The 15,863-nt window shown below is 38.2% G+C and overlaps 1 protein-coding gene and 1 long non-coding RNA gene across 4 annotated transcripts in view; one reads left to right on the plus strand and one right to left on the minus strand.

The window, feature by feature from the left end:
• LOC118308850 overlaps positions 1-15,863 on the minus strand; it is a 115,687-nt gene that overhangs the window by 99,630 nt on the left and 194 nt on the right. For 2 of the 3 annotated variants that reach the window (XR_004793340.2, XR_004793342.2), the window contains exon 1: positions 15,611-15,753. This is a non-coding gene — a long non-coding RNA (uncharacterized LOC118308850). Of the gene's footprint in view, positions 1-15,610; positions 15,757-15,863 lie in introns of those variants that run through there. The other variant, XR_004793341.1, reaches the window with a different exon arrangement.
• LOC118308843 (immunoglobulin-like and fibronectin type III domain-containing protein 1) lies at positions 1,197-15,363 on the plus strand. Its single transcript, XM_035630267.2, has 24 exons — positions 1,197-1,311; positions 4,091-4,158; positions 6,466-6,588; positions 6,674-6,813; positions 6,914-7,013; positions 7,118-7,144; positions 7,442-7,487; positions 7,576-7,771; positions 8,178-8,291; positions 8,378-8,540; positions 8,658-8,930; positions 9,063-9,395; positions 10,207-10,331; positions 10,483-10,624; positions 10,726-11,019; positions 11,110-11,409; positions 11,690-11,866; positions 12,179-12,307; positions 12,438-12,746; positions 13,032-13,117; positions 13,207-13,399; positions 13,629-13,925; positions 14,175-14,501; positions 14,625-15,363. Exons 2-24 carry the CDS (start codon positions 4,140-4,142, stop codon positions 14,627-14,629), a joined length of 3,918 nt encoding a protein of 1,305 aa, XP_035486160.1. The 5' UTR covers positions 1,197-1,311; positions 4,091-4,139; the 3' UTR covers positions 14,630-15,363.

The following is a 15,863-nucleotide window of genomic DNA, read 5'->3' on the forward strand; positions in this document are numbered from 1 at the left end:
CCTTATGAACCGGGAGCATATTTTCATTGCTTTTCCATATTTATCCACTTGAGCTGCCCAGTAAAATATCTATAAGAGGATCCTGCAAATGTTAAAGTAATTTTTTTTATATTCACAGTCAAGTAACCTTTAAAGGAAGAGCTTAAAGCTAGAACAAAAAAAACATTGTTTAACTGCATCTATGTATATATCTGAAAGAAATACCCATTCATGCAGAGGGGTCCAAAAGTCTGAGATCAGTAATAACCTTTTCAACAACACACCCCATCATCCAAAATGCCTAGTGATGACATTATATTCACTGAGTTGAGTAATGCAGCACAGTTCTTGTGATCATATTTAACAGTTGCTGCTTTATGTAATAGTCCTCGCCTCATATCCTCCCAGGTCAGGGGTGATATTTGTGTTTGTTCTCCACTTGTGTGATCTGGCTTTTCATGCAGTTATGGCTCTTTCACGAGGTCGAGGTGACTTTTCAAAGTGTCATGATAAGTCATGCTTGTTTAACCTCTGACGCGTGAACCAATAGCTCAGTACGTCGAGTCCAACACAACAACAACACTATTATGAGCAACCAACTTTTCATAATGCCACCAGAATGTGACTCGCTTAATACCACAGGCATGCTGTGAGGATTCCTGTCGATACCTTTGGAGACTGACTGGATCAGCCAATTCATTCATATCAACCACAGATTATTTTACCAAATAAAATGTCTCATGTTAATGTTAACTGACAAATAAAGACCACAGTAGATTGATCATATTACCAAAGCCCTAGTAAAGCTGCCAGTCAAAGGCTTTTGGTTAGATGCTTTGCCTCTTGTATGTCCATGACCCATGAATCATTATGTCTAAATCATGAACATCCAGTGCAGTAATATCCATCTGTAATGCTATTGACATTTATGATATTTTACAAGATTTCATCAGTTTCTTTAATCTGGCATGATGTGAATCTTGATATTTAGAAATAATAGTTGATGCTGCTGGTGTTTTATATTGTCACCAGTGACAGTGGAGAACTGTTGACTGGATGTGTCCAATAACAGATTAAATGAACAGTCATAATGTATTTCCAGTGCCAACTGCAAAGTGATCGCTTTCATGGGGAAAGGGAAGATGAACCCCTGCCCTTTACCACTGCTATAATATGGGATTTTACCAACTGCATTTCAGCCATGTATGGGTTTCTATGCACTCCCAATATTTTTCACTGAACAAAAAGGGCCGCCCACTTAGAAATATTGGAGAGTTGTCGATAGTAAAAGCTGAAGACGGACATCGGAAAGTAGGCGAAGAAGAACTAAAAGTAAGTCAGACTTTGTTTTTTTCAAATTAATCAAATGACATAACATTTCAATGGTGTGATTGAAACCTTCATGGAGAATAGTTTCAGTCAAGAGATACAACTCTAGCATTTAAATCAGAGGCAACAGAGAAATCAACATATATACTATTATACTACACATTATTTAGAAAAGTTTTCATTTCCATCAATGTTTGATTTACTGATTGTATTTTAAGACAAATAACAATGTAAGTGTTAGGAAGCTTTGTAAATGCAAGGATAGTTTAGCATAGTGGTGTTTAAGGCTATTTAATTTTGCTCAGCTGCTGACAAAAACAAAACTAGAAAACAACAATCAGATTTAAAAGATTTTGCGATTGTATGATCTACATGTACAATGCTTTTTTTATATACCTGGTTCAAAATGTAAATTTCTAACTAACCCTCACTATGAATCAGAATATGTAGACTGTGTTTACTGTCACAGGCAGAGGTGAGCAGTCAATCCGAGCATCTCAATCCAAATCCTTACTTTTTAATGCCATTTCCTAAGAGAATATGAATTCTCTCTGAAAATTGGTTACTAAAACCTACTGCTCGGGGATTTGACGCCACAGAAAAGTATGACTGATCTTTCTTCACTTTTCTTGACTTTAAAGATCTCAACTGTATGCCATATTTCAGTAAAGGATATGATCTTCCCAACTGTGTTACCATGGCTAAAAAACGATTTAACAGGAGCCCATGATCAGTTTGCACTACAGAAAGTGTGACACATCAAAACCTTTTTCTTTTTTTATGGTTTTTAAATATTCAAGGTCAGATATCCTTTTTATCCCCTCAGAATGTTCAGTGTTCCTCTTATGGTCCTTAAAATTAAACCATAAAAGCCCTATGGACATAATCTTGATATGCAGCCCATTTTGTTCTAATTAAAAGCCTCTCAGCTCTGCAGATACTAAAATAATTACTCAACTTACTCAGATCAAAAATACCCTACACCAACAGTTTTTTGGTTATTACCATCCACTGGCACTTGACCTGAAGATCTTGACTGTGAAAGCAGGTCAAAGTCATCTCCAGTTTACTGCTTATAGCTGAGGGCTTGGTTAAATTGAATTCTGTATCCAATTTTAACTTTCTGGGAAAGTTTTGTTTGTCTGATTAGTAAATAAAGTTAATAGTCAGTTTTCTCAGTTTTTTCACCTTCAAACACAAAACAAGCTACATGTGCCTAGGACAAACAGTTTGTCAGTCTATTGCTGGTAGTTATCAACTAGACCCCTAGTGGGAATCACCATGCAACATAATATTTAAGACTTTGTGAAATTAAAGACATTTACACCTATGTGCATTGCCTTAACTTGACTGGTGCAAAGAAATTCTGCTCCTGTCTATGTTTGGATCATGACCAGTTTAACTGCTGGCACAGCCACTTGACTCCACAGGCAGTTGGGCAGAGTCAGCTTCTAGGTGAGATTTCACATTCCCCATTTACAGTGTCCCAACATGTCTCCAACTGTCTGGATGGGTCACGGCGGAGTCACGGCATGCCCACTTTGACACGCTGATGTCATGCAGAGACATGGATGATACATGAGGAGAACCACCAAGGCAGGTTCTCCACCCAACCCATCTCTGGCCCATGACCCCCAGTGTCCAAGGCTCTCATGGCCCAAGCAGCTACAGCGTGGTCGAGTTACCGTTACAGAAGTTGAGTCATGCGACCATGTCCATACTAGCGACTATGGACGGGATTTCTAATTTATCGTATGAAAAAATACTATATAGAGCTCAAACAATTAGTAATTTTGATTAACTGAAATTTTTCGTCTGTGCACAAATGGAATTGAAAATAATTCAAACTATATTAGCATAAGGCTGCAACATAAAACGTGGGAGGTAAAAGTGAAGGGTTCTAAATACTTTCTGAATGCACTGTGTAAAGCAGTGCTCAAATCATGTGTGGGGTTTTTAGTGGTCAATGCTGTTATCTAGGGAGCAGGGCAGCCGATGGTCGATAAACAAGGTCAAGTTTCCTTCAGCTGAGTCCTCTCCATTGAAGCATGCACTCAGATGACATTCCGCTGAATTTGATCTACTCATCAGAGGCAAGTTCAAGTAACTGAACTTGGAGCCAAATTGTTACCTGTTATAAGGCTGTGTATCAAGAAGGGTTGTGATAGTGGGGGAAAACAGCATCAGAAGTAAGTGAAGGCGTCAGAAGTTAAATTGTCATTCTAAGCAGAGAGCTGATTTCTCAGAGTGCATTTAAAAACTCTAAAACACTTTGCAGGAACTCGATCAGTTGCAATACTCAGTATACAAGTGGCAACCCACCGTGACATCACCAATTGGTTTGTGAACTACCGTTCTGAAGCCTCAGGTTTAGCATTTTGACCAGGGCCCTCTTGGTGTATATTAAAAATCTGTCAATTTAACAATCATCATCTTAAATGTTTGAATGCCAATTGGTTTTTTTTACAGTAAAGCCCTCTTTGTGGTATATTCATTCAATTTATAGTAATTAAATCTAATATTCAGTGGGTCTTAAGAGCTACGGCCCAAAGGTTAAGAAAAACTGCAACAAGGCCAACAAAGGATACAAGGATTAAGAAACATATTTTTCTGCAGTTAAATAAAAGTTGCTTTTCCTTTTCATTACTCCTTCCTTCTTTAACATTTATTTGAAAGGCATTTTGATTTTTGTACATTTTGGGTTGATGATAAATGTCCTCCATAAAGAACTGCACACTACAATCACAGCACACAGCTGTGACAGTTTCTCTTTGTGTTTCAGTCGCACAGTGACACCAGCTCTTATATCACAGTCAACTGACAACGCTGCAATGGACCCAATAGCCAAAGGTAAGTAAAGTAAGATGGGATTTATAAGTTCCTATTTTGTGCTTTTATCTTTAATTACATAAACCGTAACGACAAAGTTGTACATTTACATACAAAACCCTTCCAAATTGTACACAAATTTACACAGGTTAAAAAAAATATTTAAACCCGTGTGAATATAAAGATCTTTGATTTTCAAAAGCCGTAAACACATTAGCAGGTTTTTTTTCTAAATATCTAACACAAAAGCCACTTGTGGGCATGGGTAAATAATGATTTCAAGAAAAAAAAGAAAATGAACTGAGTAAGTATTCATGCTTAAGCAACATCTTCAAAATATTTTAATTTCAAAAACCCACTTCCTTAACCCTGGAATTTGAGGGAAATGTTCTGCGGATACATATTAAGGACACATGGATACATATTAAGGACATTTCATTTTCTACCTCCAAGAAACACCATCAAAGAGTGTCTGAAAACTATTCTCACTTGTTCTAGACTAGAGGCCTGGTGTTGGTGGTCCATATTGGTTTATGAAAGGTAGATCAGCTCTATACAGCTAACAATCTCTCACTGAAGGTGTGCTCAAGTCCAACACAGCAGTCCAAATCCTCTGGCAGCAATTAGTATGCAGGAGCAAACAACCGACTGGTGTCTTACCAGACTTGGATTATGCGTGAATCAATGCATGAGGAACAAGGTTACAATAATCCTGCCTGCATTCAGATGATATAAGAGTGTAAACCAACCCCTTTAGAAATGACACATGCAGTGTGATGAATATTAAATCAAACTGCAAAGAAGTGATGGAGGGTGATCTGAATGCTACTCACATAGGAAGTAGTGAAATAGGAAGCCAAAACGTGGGATTAATATTTGTCTGCAAACGCTTCACTTTAGAGGAACGGGTCTGATTTTATTGTTTTTTTTCCTGCTTTTTTCTTTCATCCATTTCATCATTTGTGTACGTGTTTACATTTTAAACTGAAACTTGGACTGCAGAAATATAAAAATGAAAGAATTTTTTCTTTGAAAAGAAGTTGAGGCTGTAAAACTTTTCACAGTATCAAAAATGTTAGGAGCTGCATTTGAATTATAGATTTTAGGGCATCACTCAAATTTCAAACATGCACAGCTATTGTTAGAGAAAAGCTTGAGGAGCAGTTGTATTGGGTCGTTTAAGTTTCCATTGTCATTGCGATGAAGTGGTTTGTTTTGGGCCACAAATTCACCAAACTCTGATGGATGCATTTGGAAACAGCGCTACAATATAAACATCCTAATAAATCCTACAAACGCCCTATTGCATATGGTTTAAAACAGTAAACTATCATGATTATGGGACACATTTGATTCAGCACTTAGCTGTCTGGTAATTAGTTGTTTGACCTATTTATGAGATGTGGCGGCATGTTAAAATGTTTAGGCCCCAGGCTGACCAAAGCAGCCCTGAGTCATGATGAGGTTTGATGCTTGTGCAGAAAAAAAAGAAACAGATGGTCATTTGGAGTTTGTGATTTCAACAGCTGTTCAATTAGCTTAGTGTTGAGCAGTGAGTCATCCTTCAGTTGAAATGTTATACGGCAAAAAGGCTGAAAAAAATGTGACACCTATCTCTCTTTTTAGCCATCTCCACAACCCCAGTGAAGAAGTGTTCATGGTTCCAGGGGCGAAAGCCTAAGACTGATAGAGCTTTTGACATTGTCCTCAACTTTGCAACAGCATCGAAGCCCCAGTGAAACTTCTCAGAGACGCTTAAAGGAAAATCACTGTTCATTAGTATTGTTGAGAATTATATTATGTTGTATGTCTGTCTCGTTTGGAATGTACATTTTACATTCATACACACTGACTATGAACTGGAATAAAATGTATTTTATATCAATTTTTTAAAAATCAGGGTGTTATCCATTTGTCCCAAATTCCTACGATAAATGACAATTGGTTTTAAGTGGTATCTGCATGAGCATCAGTGCAGATCACAAATTTAAAAGGTCTTGTCGCGATATAGTGGCTGTGATGGTTGATAAAGAGAAAGGAAATATTGACCTCTGGTGAAACACTGGTGTAACTGCAATTTACAGTGACCAATTTTTTTTTGTTTTCAAATCTTGGATATTATCTATATTAAATGTTTTAACATTTCAACAAATGAAGACTTGATTGGTGGGATGACTTAAGATATTTGGTGAGAAAAGTTGTACATTCATTTTAAACCACATACAATCCAATGGTTTGGCTAAGTGGAAGTTTTAACAGTGTGAATAATGTTTATAAACTCTGCTGTGTATCGTAGGTTATTAAAATATTAATTTCTGGTCTCAACAGTGGCTATCAAGAAACAGTCCAGAGTTCCTGGAGTTATAATCACACAATGTGTAGAGCATCTGCCTCTAGGAAAGTCGACACCTGACTTCATTCGGAAGCCATTGGCTACAACTGTTCAAGAGGGTAAAAAAAAATAAGACACCATTTACAACTGTATTACTGTATAATGTGGCTCAGTGTCCTTTTGTTTTATTTTTGTGTTTTTAAGGTAAAAAAGCAGCTTTAAAAGCGATGGTTAGTGGAGAACCAGTACCGACTGTCACCTGGGAGCGTAACAAGGGCGAAGTTAATGACCAAGAAAAGTACAAGACCAGATATGACGAAAGGGCTCGAGAACACATATTGGAGGTGAGAAAGGAGTATTTAAATAAAATGCCCCACATCTCATAAAACACACAACATAATACACTATTGAAGTCTTGAAAGGGTAATATTGTTTTATCATCAGATACCTAATGTAAAACTAGACCAAGCTGACAGCTACAGGTGCTTCGCCACCAATGAGTATGGAAAGGCCGTCTGCACCACAACGCTCACTGTGACTGAAGGTAAGGAACAGATTTACTATGAAAAGTAAAAAAAATGGTAATTTAAATGAAATTGAATATTATTGTTGTAGCTGTAACTATTCACATATGTTGTTTTCTTCCAGTTGGCTTGAAGAAGAAAGGTCAGGCAGGTATGAAGTTTACTACAGAAATACAACGGATGAGGGAAGTTTGCTTAAGATCTGACAATGCATGGTTTCCTTTCCCAGATTTTGTTTTCTTTTTTACCTAAATATGGATCCGCAGCACTAAGAACAGCAATGTGTTTTCAACATAACTATAAAATCCATGCGTAAAAAAACCCAAATTGTACTTTACAGACTTTAAACTAATATCATGGTCGAGTTATTTGCCCTTAAAGAAACCTTCATCTAATGGAATGTTTTCCAATTCTCAAATAAATTGTTTATTTCTTTTTTTTCATTCAGCAAATGGACAAGCACCACAGGATTTCCGATCAATGCTTAAGAAAACGTGAGCTCAAGTCAAGGACAAAGTTTTGCTGTGTTAAATGTCTACTGCTGTGACCATGCAAAAGTATATTACTCTTTTTTTTCCCCAGTGTTGTTGTCACCAGGAAAAAACAACTGCCACCAATGAAAGAGGGAGAAATTGATCCCAAGCTCTGGGAACTGCTTCTCAGTGCACCAAGGAAAGATTATGAAAAGATCTGTTTTGACTTTGGTGTTACCGACTTTCGCTGGCTGCTGAAGAGACTCAACCAGATGAAAAAAGAACGGGAAGATGAGCAGGCAAAGGTACTTGCAGTCAGTCTATACCAACTGCACATGAATTCATATATTTTGAACATGTAAAACATTGCTGAGCCTTTAAGCATGGAGTAAAAAAAAAATGATGCATGTTTTGAAGGGTGATTGTTTACCACATTTGCTTCGAGTTTGCTAAAAGTTGGAATAGAAAACTTGAAAGCTTAAAAATTTAGATTTTGTTTGACTTTAAAAAAAAAGGTTGGGTTTTTTTTTTACATATTTTTATTTTCTCCTCTCTGTGCAGGAATGCGCCTGAGAATAAAGCTGAGTTTAACAAATAAATATCTAACGCTCTGCTCAAGGCAGTTTGCATTTGGAAATCTCATGGTCTCAGGAGTGAAGCTCAGAGTCAAATGTAGAGATAAAATACTTTAATGTATTTATTTTTTTGCAGGTTGTAGAGAAGCTGGATGATGTGAAACAAATAGAAGTGAAACCTGGCGGAAGAGCTGAATTTAGCCTTAACATGACACTATGGGACCCCAACAGTGCAATTAACTTATACAAGGTGGGTTAAACATGTATCCCAAGATATTCAGTTCACAGTCAACAACGTTTCGAAAACAAATGGCTGACTGATTTTCTCCCGAAAAGGATGGAAAATATGTGCCGTATGGTGATGATGAAAATTCAAATCCCAGCCTCAAAAAAACTGGGACAAAGTACGTGTTCAGCATAAAAGACCCTCAGCCAGAAGATGCTGGATTTTACCAGCTTGATGTTGATGAGGCAAATGTTCTTACAACTGACTTTCAGGGTAAAGCATATGAATTTTGTACTATTAACAGGATGGTTGTATTAGCGGGTGGTGTTAAGAAACATTCGTCCGCATTTATGAATCAGAAGTCAGCTAGATTTTTCCCTCCTCTCTTAGTGCCTGCTGTGGAGTTCATAGCCAAGATCAAGGATGAGAAGGCTGTTGAAAGTGAGGATGCCATCTTTCAGTGCGTCTTGTCAACACCCCTCAACAGAATTACTTGGTCAAGACGGGACTCGTCGCTTGAACATGGGGACAAATATGAGATCACGGTCTCAGAGGACAAACTCATTCACACATTAAGAGTTAAAGACTGTAAAATGGCAGATAATGGAGCATATTATGCCATTGCTGGGATAACTTCCAGCACTGCCTCTCTCACAGTAGAAGGTGGGGCATCCCTTTTCCATACCGATATATACATTAATAAACAGATTAATAATCTAATCTTAATATCTGAGACCTAAATACTTATTAACTGTTTCAACAAAATAAATGATTTTCTGTTTATTTCCATTTCAGCTGATCCAGATGGCAGTAAAGGCCATAAGGGCATCAATAGTAGTGATCGGGATGATTTGACTAAACTAGCATTGGAACAGCAGGCCAAGCTCCAAAGAGAGAAAGACAAACTGGAGGCATCCAGACATGCACAGGCTGAAGAGGACGCTGCAGATGCAGCAGCTGGAGCTGCACTGGGGGATGGAGGAAAGAGTGATGGAGACGAAGGTGTTGGAGACAACAAGTATGAAAACCTTCTTGAAGATGGAGATGGTGAAAATAGAAAGGATGATGTGGATGATAAGAAAAAGAAGCGACTACGAACTGGTCCTTTGGTGCCTGACACTGTTATAGGTAAAATACTCAATTGCATCATGTACTTACTTTACAGAGATGAATATAATGTTTTAGTTTTAATTCCAGTGCTCTTAAAGGAGCCTATGTAATTGCATATATTGTCAGATATGCGATATGGGCCTGTTGTCATCAAGTGTCCTAGAAATTCTTCTAGAAATCGGAAGTTGGTCAGGAAACCCGAGTAAAATATGACAGGCAGTCCCAGTAGGAATACTGCAGCGAAGGAAGTGGGTTAAGAAAACATATGGACTGAGGTGTGTATTTTCGGCTGAGAAATGACAGGTTTTGAAGACAAAATCACCTGCTGACAGGTTTTCTATGGCTAAAATAGATCGGCTCAGAAAATTAAGCCTATAAGTGAAGTCATCAAAAGCACAAGTCATTTAAAACATGAATGCAGAAAAACAACAGTCTAATATCTAGGGCCAAAATCATAATTATAATATTAGCAGTAGTAGTCCCATGTTTTAACCACTACAGAGACTAGAAGAAAGCAGCATTAAGGTAGGATATTGCTATCCTTTACTTGCTTATGCCATATTATAGAAACTGCATGGACTAAGTGCTTTCTGCATATTTTTTACTTGAGTAATACATATTTTTCATAATATTACCTGGCCATTCTAAGAGTTTTACCACTGCATACCATTTTTAATATTGAAAAAATTATCATGTGCATCTTTGATTTTTCCCCCCTTCATATCTCACATCCACTTTCTTTTTGTAGATTCTGATATTGTATTACATTACCAGATGTATATGACCGAATTTTTTATTATTTCTAAAATTCTACTTCTGACTGTTGCAGATCGAGGAGTTCAGTTTGTCAGTGGGATGTCAGATACTGTTGCCAATATTGGTGAACGGGCTGAGTTGTCTTGCAAACTAAGCAGTGACGCCTCAGAGGGACGCTGGTATAAAAATGGGAAGGTGGTAAGTCTTTATATAACAACTGTCACATATACTGTAGCAAGCAATTCATAGCAAAGGTCCATTTCAGTGCAAATGTTTATATAGTACATTCCATTAATTATTTCATCAAATGTTTTTCTTATGACTATCCGGAATCTTTTTATCTGACAAGCTAACCAATGAGGATGGGGTAACAATTATCAAAGATGGAGCCTGTCACAGGTTGAAGATTGATTGCTGTAAAAGAGACGACACAGCTGTTTACCGCTTTGAAGCAGAGGGACGTAAATCAGAAGCAACACTTAATATTCAAGGTCAGAATCAAATGTTTTTGTATTATTTGATTTAATTTGCAATTACTTAAAGAGGTTTAGGGGTTTTTGACGAAAACTTTCTTTTTTAACTTTCTAACAAGATCCGCCGAAGATTGACAGTGACGCTCTGGGAAAATTCACAAAGCCAGTTATTATAAAGGCAGGTGACAATGCCCAATGGAAGCTGCCATTCTCAGGTGGGGCCCCAATGAATATACAGTGGTACAAGGATGATGAGGAGCTTTTGCCTGCCCTTCATGTGAAGATTGAAACATCAGCTACTGAGAGCCAACTACGCCTTACAAAGTGCCAAAGGAAAGACAGTGGAGAGGTCAAAATAAAAATAAAAAATGAATTTGGTACAACCGAAGCAACTTCCAAACTTATTGTACTAGGTGAGTTTGATAAATAAAAGACGTAGAAAGTTGGAAGTACAGAGATGAATACTTTTGGCACAGAATTATTTCTTCTCATTTTGTGAACAGACAAACCCACACAACCACAGGGACCTGTGGACATTGTGGAAAGTGCTGTAACATCTATTGAGTTCAAATGGAAACCGCCTAAAGACAGTGGCGGGTGCCCCATCACAAACTACATCATAGAACGTCAACAATTGGGACGCAATAAATGGACGAGTCTCGGCGAGATCTTTGGCAACAACGCAAGTTACAAAGACTCAGATGTGGACCCCGGAAGGAGATACTGCTACCGGATCAGGGCCAAGACTGAGGAGGGCATAAGTGATTACCTGCAGACTGACGACATCGCTGCTGGTGTGCTGCGTAAGTATTTCTTTGGACCCTCATTTTAAAAAGGGCTATTTTAGCTGCTCTCAGATGAAAATTTTAGGAAAATGTTATATTTCCAAACTCATAACCAAGTCCATCAATATAACTCAAATCGCTTTCCCAATACACCATGCTTTATTTGCCAAATGTTTGGTTTTTTGGCTGTCTTGCCAGATTCAAAGCATGGTGTGCAATTTTGTGACGAGTTTAAATTTTAGGTAATAAAAACATTAGAGCATAACAAACATTGGCAGGATTTCATGTTCCCCCACAGGTTATCCAGGGACCCCAACAGCTCCCAAAGTGGTCAATGCCTTTAAAGACTGCATCCATCTGACATGGAGTCCTCCATGTGACACTGGAGGAACCAAAATAGTGGGATATAATTTGGAAAAGAACAAAAAAGGCACTAATTACTGGAGCCTTGTAAACCAAGGCGGGCCAATCACAGGTATGCTCCTAATATAACAATGTCATGATATGATCTTTCGGGAAGATGGTCCACAATTGAAATATGCATCCACAAGCACTTAAACAGAAACTGTTCACAAGATTTTTACACAAGATTTTCTGAAAAGATAAAAAGGACACTTCCACTGTGTTTCGCTCTTGCCTGCAGCACTCAGAACACCCTACTTCCTTTCTAATGAGCAGGAACATAACACCACTGGCTACAGTGTGAGAATCGATGCTTGCTCTGAATCTGCATAAATAAATGGATATTTCTAGTGATAGAATAACCACATCTTCCTTTTTTCCGCAGATACAAAGTATGCAGTAAAAGACGTCTTCGAAGGGGCAGCATATGAATTTAGAGTTTCTGCTATTAACCTGTCTGGTGCTGGAGATCCTAGTATTCCATGTGACACAGTAATTGCAAGAGATCCAATGAGTAAGACAATCCCATCACTGCGGTTATCCAGAATGAAAAAATAATGATTGAAAGTGAACCAGTGAGCTGTTCAATATAATGTTGTCTGTAGGTCTCTGTACCACATAACGTCACTTTCCTTTAATTTCAGAACCTCCAGGCAAAGTCACAGACCTGAAGTTATCATTCTCCAACTACACCACATTTACGCTGGCTTGGATTAAACCTAAAGAAGTGAAAGGGGTGGAGGATGAAGCCCAGGGATACTACGTGGAGATTAGACCAACAGAAAGCCTTGAATGGACCCGCTGTAATGCCACCCCAATTACTCTAACTTCCCACAATGTGCTTGGTTTGAAGGCAATGGCCACATACTGGGTGAGAGTAATTGCCACCAATTATGGAGGTGATGGACAACCGCAGGGCTTCCTTAATTACATCGTTGCCATGCCCCCTCCTGGTAAGAGGATGTGAAATTTAAATCGAGAACTTGACCGTTTCTAAAGTTTAGTGAAATAAAAGTTGATGACTTCTAGGAAGAAATATTCTGAAATATTGAGCAGCCTGTATCAGCGTTGTATGGATAGATGGACAGAGAGCATTGTGGTATTTTTGACAGCTGGTCTACTGACAGCACAATGGACTAAAATAAACAAAGAACAATGATGTACAACAACATGAGACTATTTGCTATATTGTATAAATGAAGGTAGGATCTAAACATTTTTTAATCTTAACCTCACAGTAAGGCCAAAATTCAAAGACCGCAACATGAAGACCTTTGTGGTGGTGAGATCTGGAAACACAGTCCGTTTGAACGTCAACTTTGAGGTACTGTGCTACAGCTTCTCCTCCCAACAAGATCAATGGAGAATATTCAGTAAAGCTTATCAACATATTCATTTGATATTTACCTACAGGCCTGCCCACTGCCAGAAATCTCTTGGTTAAAAGACGGCATCCCAGTGCCTAAACATGTAACAATTACAAACTCTGATAAAGGCTCTCAGCTGTTAATCCCCACATCTGAGCGGTCCGACACTGGGGTCTACGCCATCACTGTCAAGAACCTGGTCGGCCAGGAGAGTTTCAACGTTGAAATCAGAGTTACAGGTAAAGCTTATGGACAAAGACATGTCATAGTATATGCATTGCTACTTATTTACACACTATTTGAAATTCATTCATACTGAAACGAAAAACTGAGTTAGGTTTACGTGGTTAGTATGTTGTTTAGTACTGTTTCAGTACTAAACAACATACTAACCACGTAACCCGGTAGACTTGACTTCACAACTTAGATCCTGCTATGTAATCAAGGCGTTTCTAAATCTGATTGTAGATAATCCCAAACCTCCAGGACCGGTGGAGCTGGATGAGAACATCCCAGGAACAGTGACTCTGTCCTGGTTGCCCTCTCCAGATGAGAAGAGGGATGACAGGCTGCACTACATGGTATCCAAAAAAGACTCCTTCAAGCCCACTTGGAGGACAGTGGCTGACAACCTCTTCAACTATAAGTTTACAGTTGTCAACATTTTGCCTGGATGGGAGTACTACTTCAGAGTGTTTGCCAAAAATGACATGGGCCTTTCAACACCTTCTGAATCCCCTGTGTTTGGAACCAAAAAGGAAAAAGGTATGTTCCTCCACTTCAATCAGAAAGACAATCGTGGTTTCTATGTTTGAACTGATAACTAGAACAAGCCAACATTTTCTTACTTTTAGTTTGTAAGAAGACAAAAGAAAAGCAGAGACTAAAATTAGTTATAGAAGTTACAGGAACTGCCTCTTGACTGGATGATGCATGAACTTCAACTTATGGAAAATGGACACATGATCAAACAAATTACTTCTACTAGTCTTTGTGCATTTCTTTGTGTTTCAGGAAAGTTCCTGGTGAACATGCCAGAGACAAAATGCTTGGACTTTCAGTCGCCTCCAGCGTTCATCGTTCCCCTGAAGAGGCGTATAGCTCCACAAGGTTACGAGTGTCACATGAGTTGTGCAGTTAAGGGTGATCCAGCTCCACGAGTGACTTGGTACCACAACAACATCAGCCTCAACACAAACACCAACTACCACATCACCAATACATGCGGTGTATGCTCCTTGCTCATATTACGGGTGGGAGCCAAAGACAACGGGGAATACAATGTTGTAATTGAGAACAAACTGGGGACAGCCGAGTGCTCTACGATCCTGAATGTCAGAGGTATTAACTTATGATGAAAATGATTAAGAATCCAACATTATTAGAATTAAAATGAAATGAGTCTGAATAAAACAGGAAGTAGAAGACGGAACATGAAAATAAAAAAAATATGTTTCTTTGCAGAGTGAAGATGTGCTGCACCTGATGGACAGAAGCTGAATTACAAGATTTGTCACTGGTGTTTTGGATTAAACTACATGACAATTTAGATTATTTTTAGGTTAATCCCCTTCCCACTAGTTTGATTAACCAGTATTTAAAAGTATTTCTTTGAAGTTTAGAAAAACTCCACAAACTTTAATTTTTTTTCCACACTAGCGTTTTTTAGTGTAGAGTGTTTGAAAATTGCACACCCGTTTCATTTTCCTTGGAAATTGGAGATGAAATTACCATAAATAGGAAAGTTCTGTGTTTAAAATCAAGGTTTATCAATTTAGCCACACATGTTACACTTCCTAGTTTTACCTACTCTTTTGAATCCTGGAGCATTATGCAAGAGAGATTCTGTGAATGCTTTGTTTCTATACATATAGGGAGCATGTGCAATTGCATTTAAAAATTGTTTTAAAAAAAAAGATCGGCCCCGGGATTTGTGGTTCTTATTTGAGTGTGTGAGCGAATTACGTGCCAGTTCCTTGTTGTGCTGGGCAAGAGGTACCAGAAAAGGGAATTAAATAAGTCAATCGTCAGTACTTCATGTAAGTATAACTTTGAGGTAATTGGCTTATGCTTGAATCTTGGAAGATTTTCTTTTTTTTCTTCTTACCATACTCACTTTCAGAGAGTGTAGTTCACAACGCTTATGCCACAGAGCAGTTTGTTACAATTAGTTGATGTATCATCTAGTCAAATGACAACAATAAAAAAGTCAAACAAAAAATATTTAATAGTTTCAGTAATTTTTCAATGAAGAATCCCAAAACGTCTGATTCCAGCTAAATAGAAATGTGCAGTTTTGGGTTTTCGAGATTAAATATAATATTTCAAGGTTTCTGACAGTGAGGCAATACCAACAAACTTTCACACCCAACCCACCACTTTGCTTTGCTACTGAGGGGTACAAGGTATGACTAAGTCAAAAGCTCCAGAGAAGTAAACAGATAGACTACCTCAGACAATCCACCGAAGGAAGGAACCACACTTTGCGGGACGACCCACTTCACAGAGGACACCGGTCTCCAGGTCTCCAGGTCTCCAGGTCACCAGTCCAGAGCCGTCCAATGAAATGCAGACTTCAAGATAGTTCCCGGAAGTTCTTGGCACGCAATTCGAAAACATTATTCAGAGCGAGAGAACTGCGATTTTTTGATATTTTTTTTTTTGGTAATTAGAAGTCAATAAATGTATCGATTTACAATATAG

Source organism: Scophthalmus maximus, chromosome 6, assembly GCF_022379125.1.
Source record: "Scophthalmus maximus strain ysfricsl-2021 chromosome 6, ASM2237912v1, whole genome shotgun sequence".
NCBI classification, from domain to species: domain Eukaryota; kingdom Metazoa; phylum Chordata; class Actinopteri; order Pleuronectiformes; family Scophthalmidae; genus Scophthalmus; species Scophthalmus maximus.

What these genes read in the sequence shown, in the direction of transcription:
- LOC118308843 (XM_035630267.2), top strand. An exon ending in TGCCTCTCTCACAGTAGAAG is followed by an intron (nt 8,931 to 9,062) that starts GTGGGGCATCCC and finishes TTTCCATTTCAG; the next exon opens with CTGATCCAGATGGCAGTAAA. An exon ending in CGTTGAAATCAGAGTTACAG is followed by an intron (nt 13,400 to 13,628) that starts GTAAAGCTTATG and finishes ATCTGATTGTAG; the next exon opens with ATAATCCCAAACCTCCAGGA.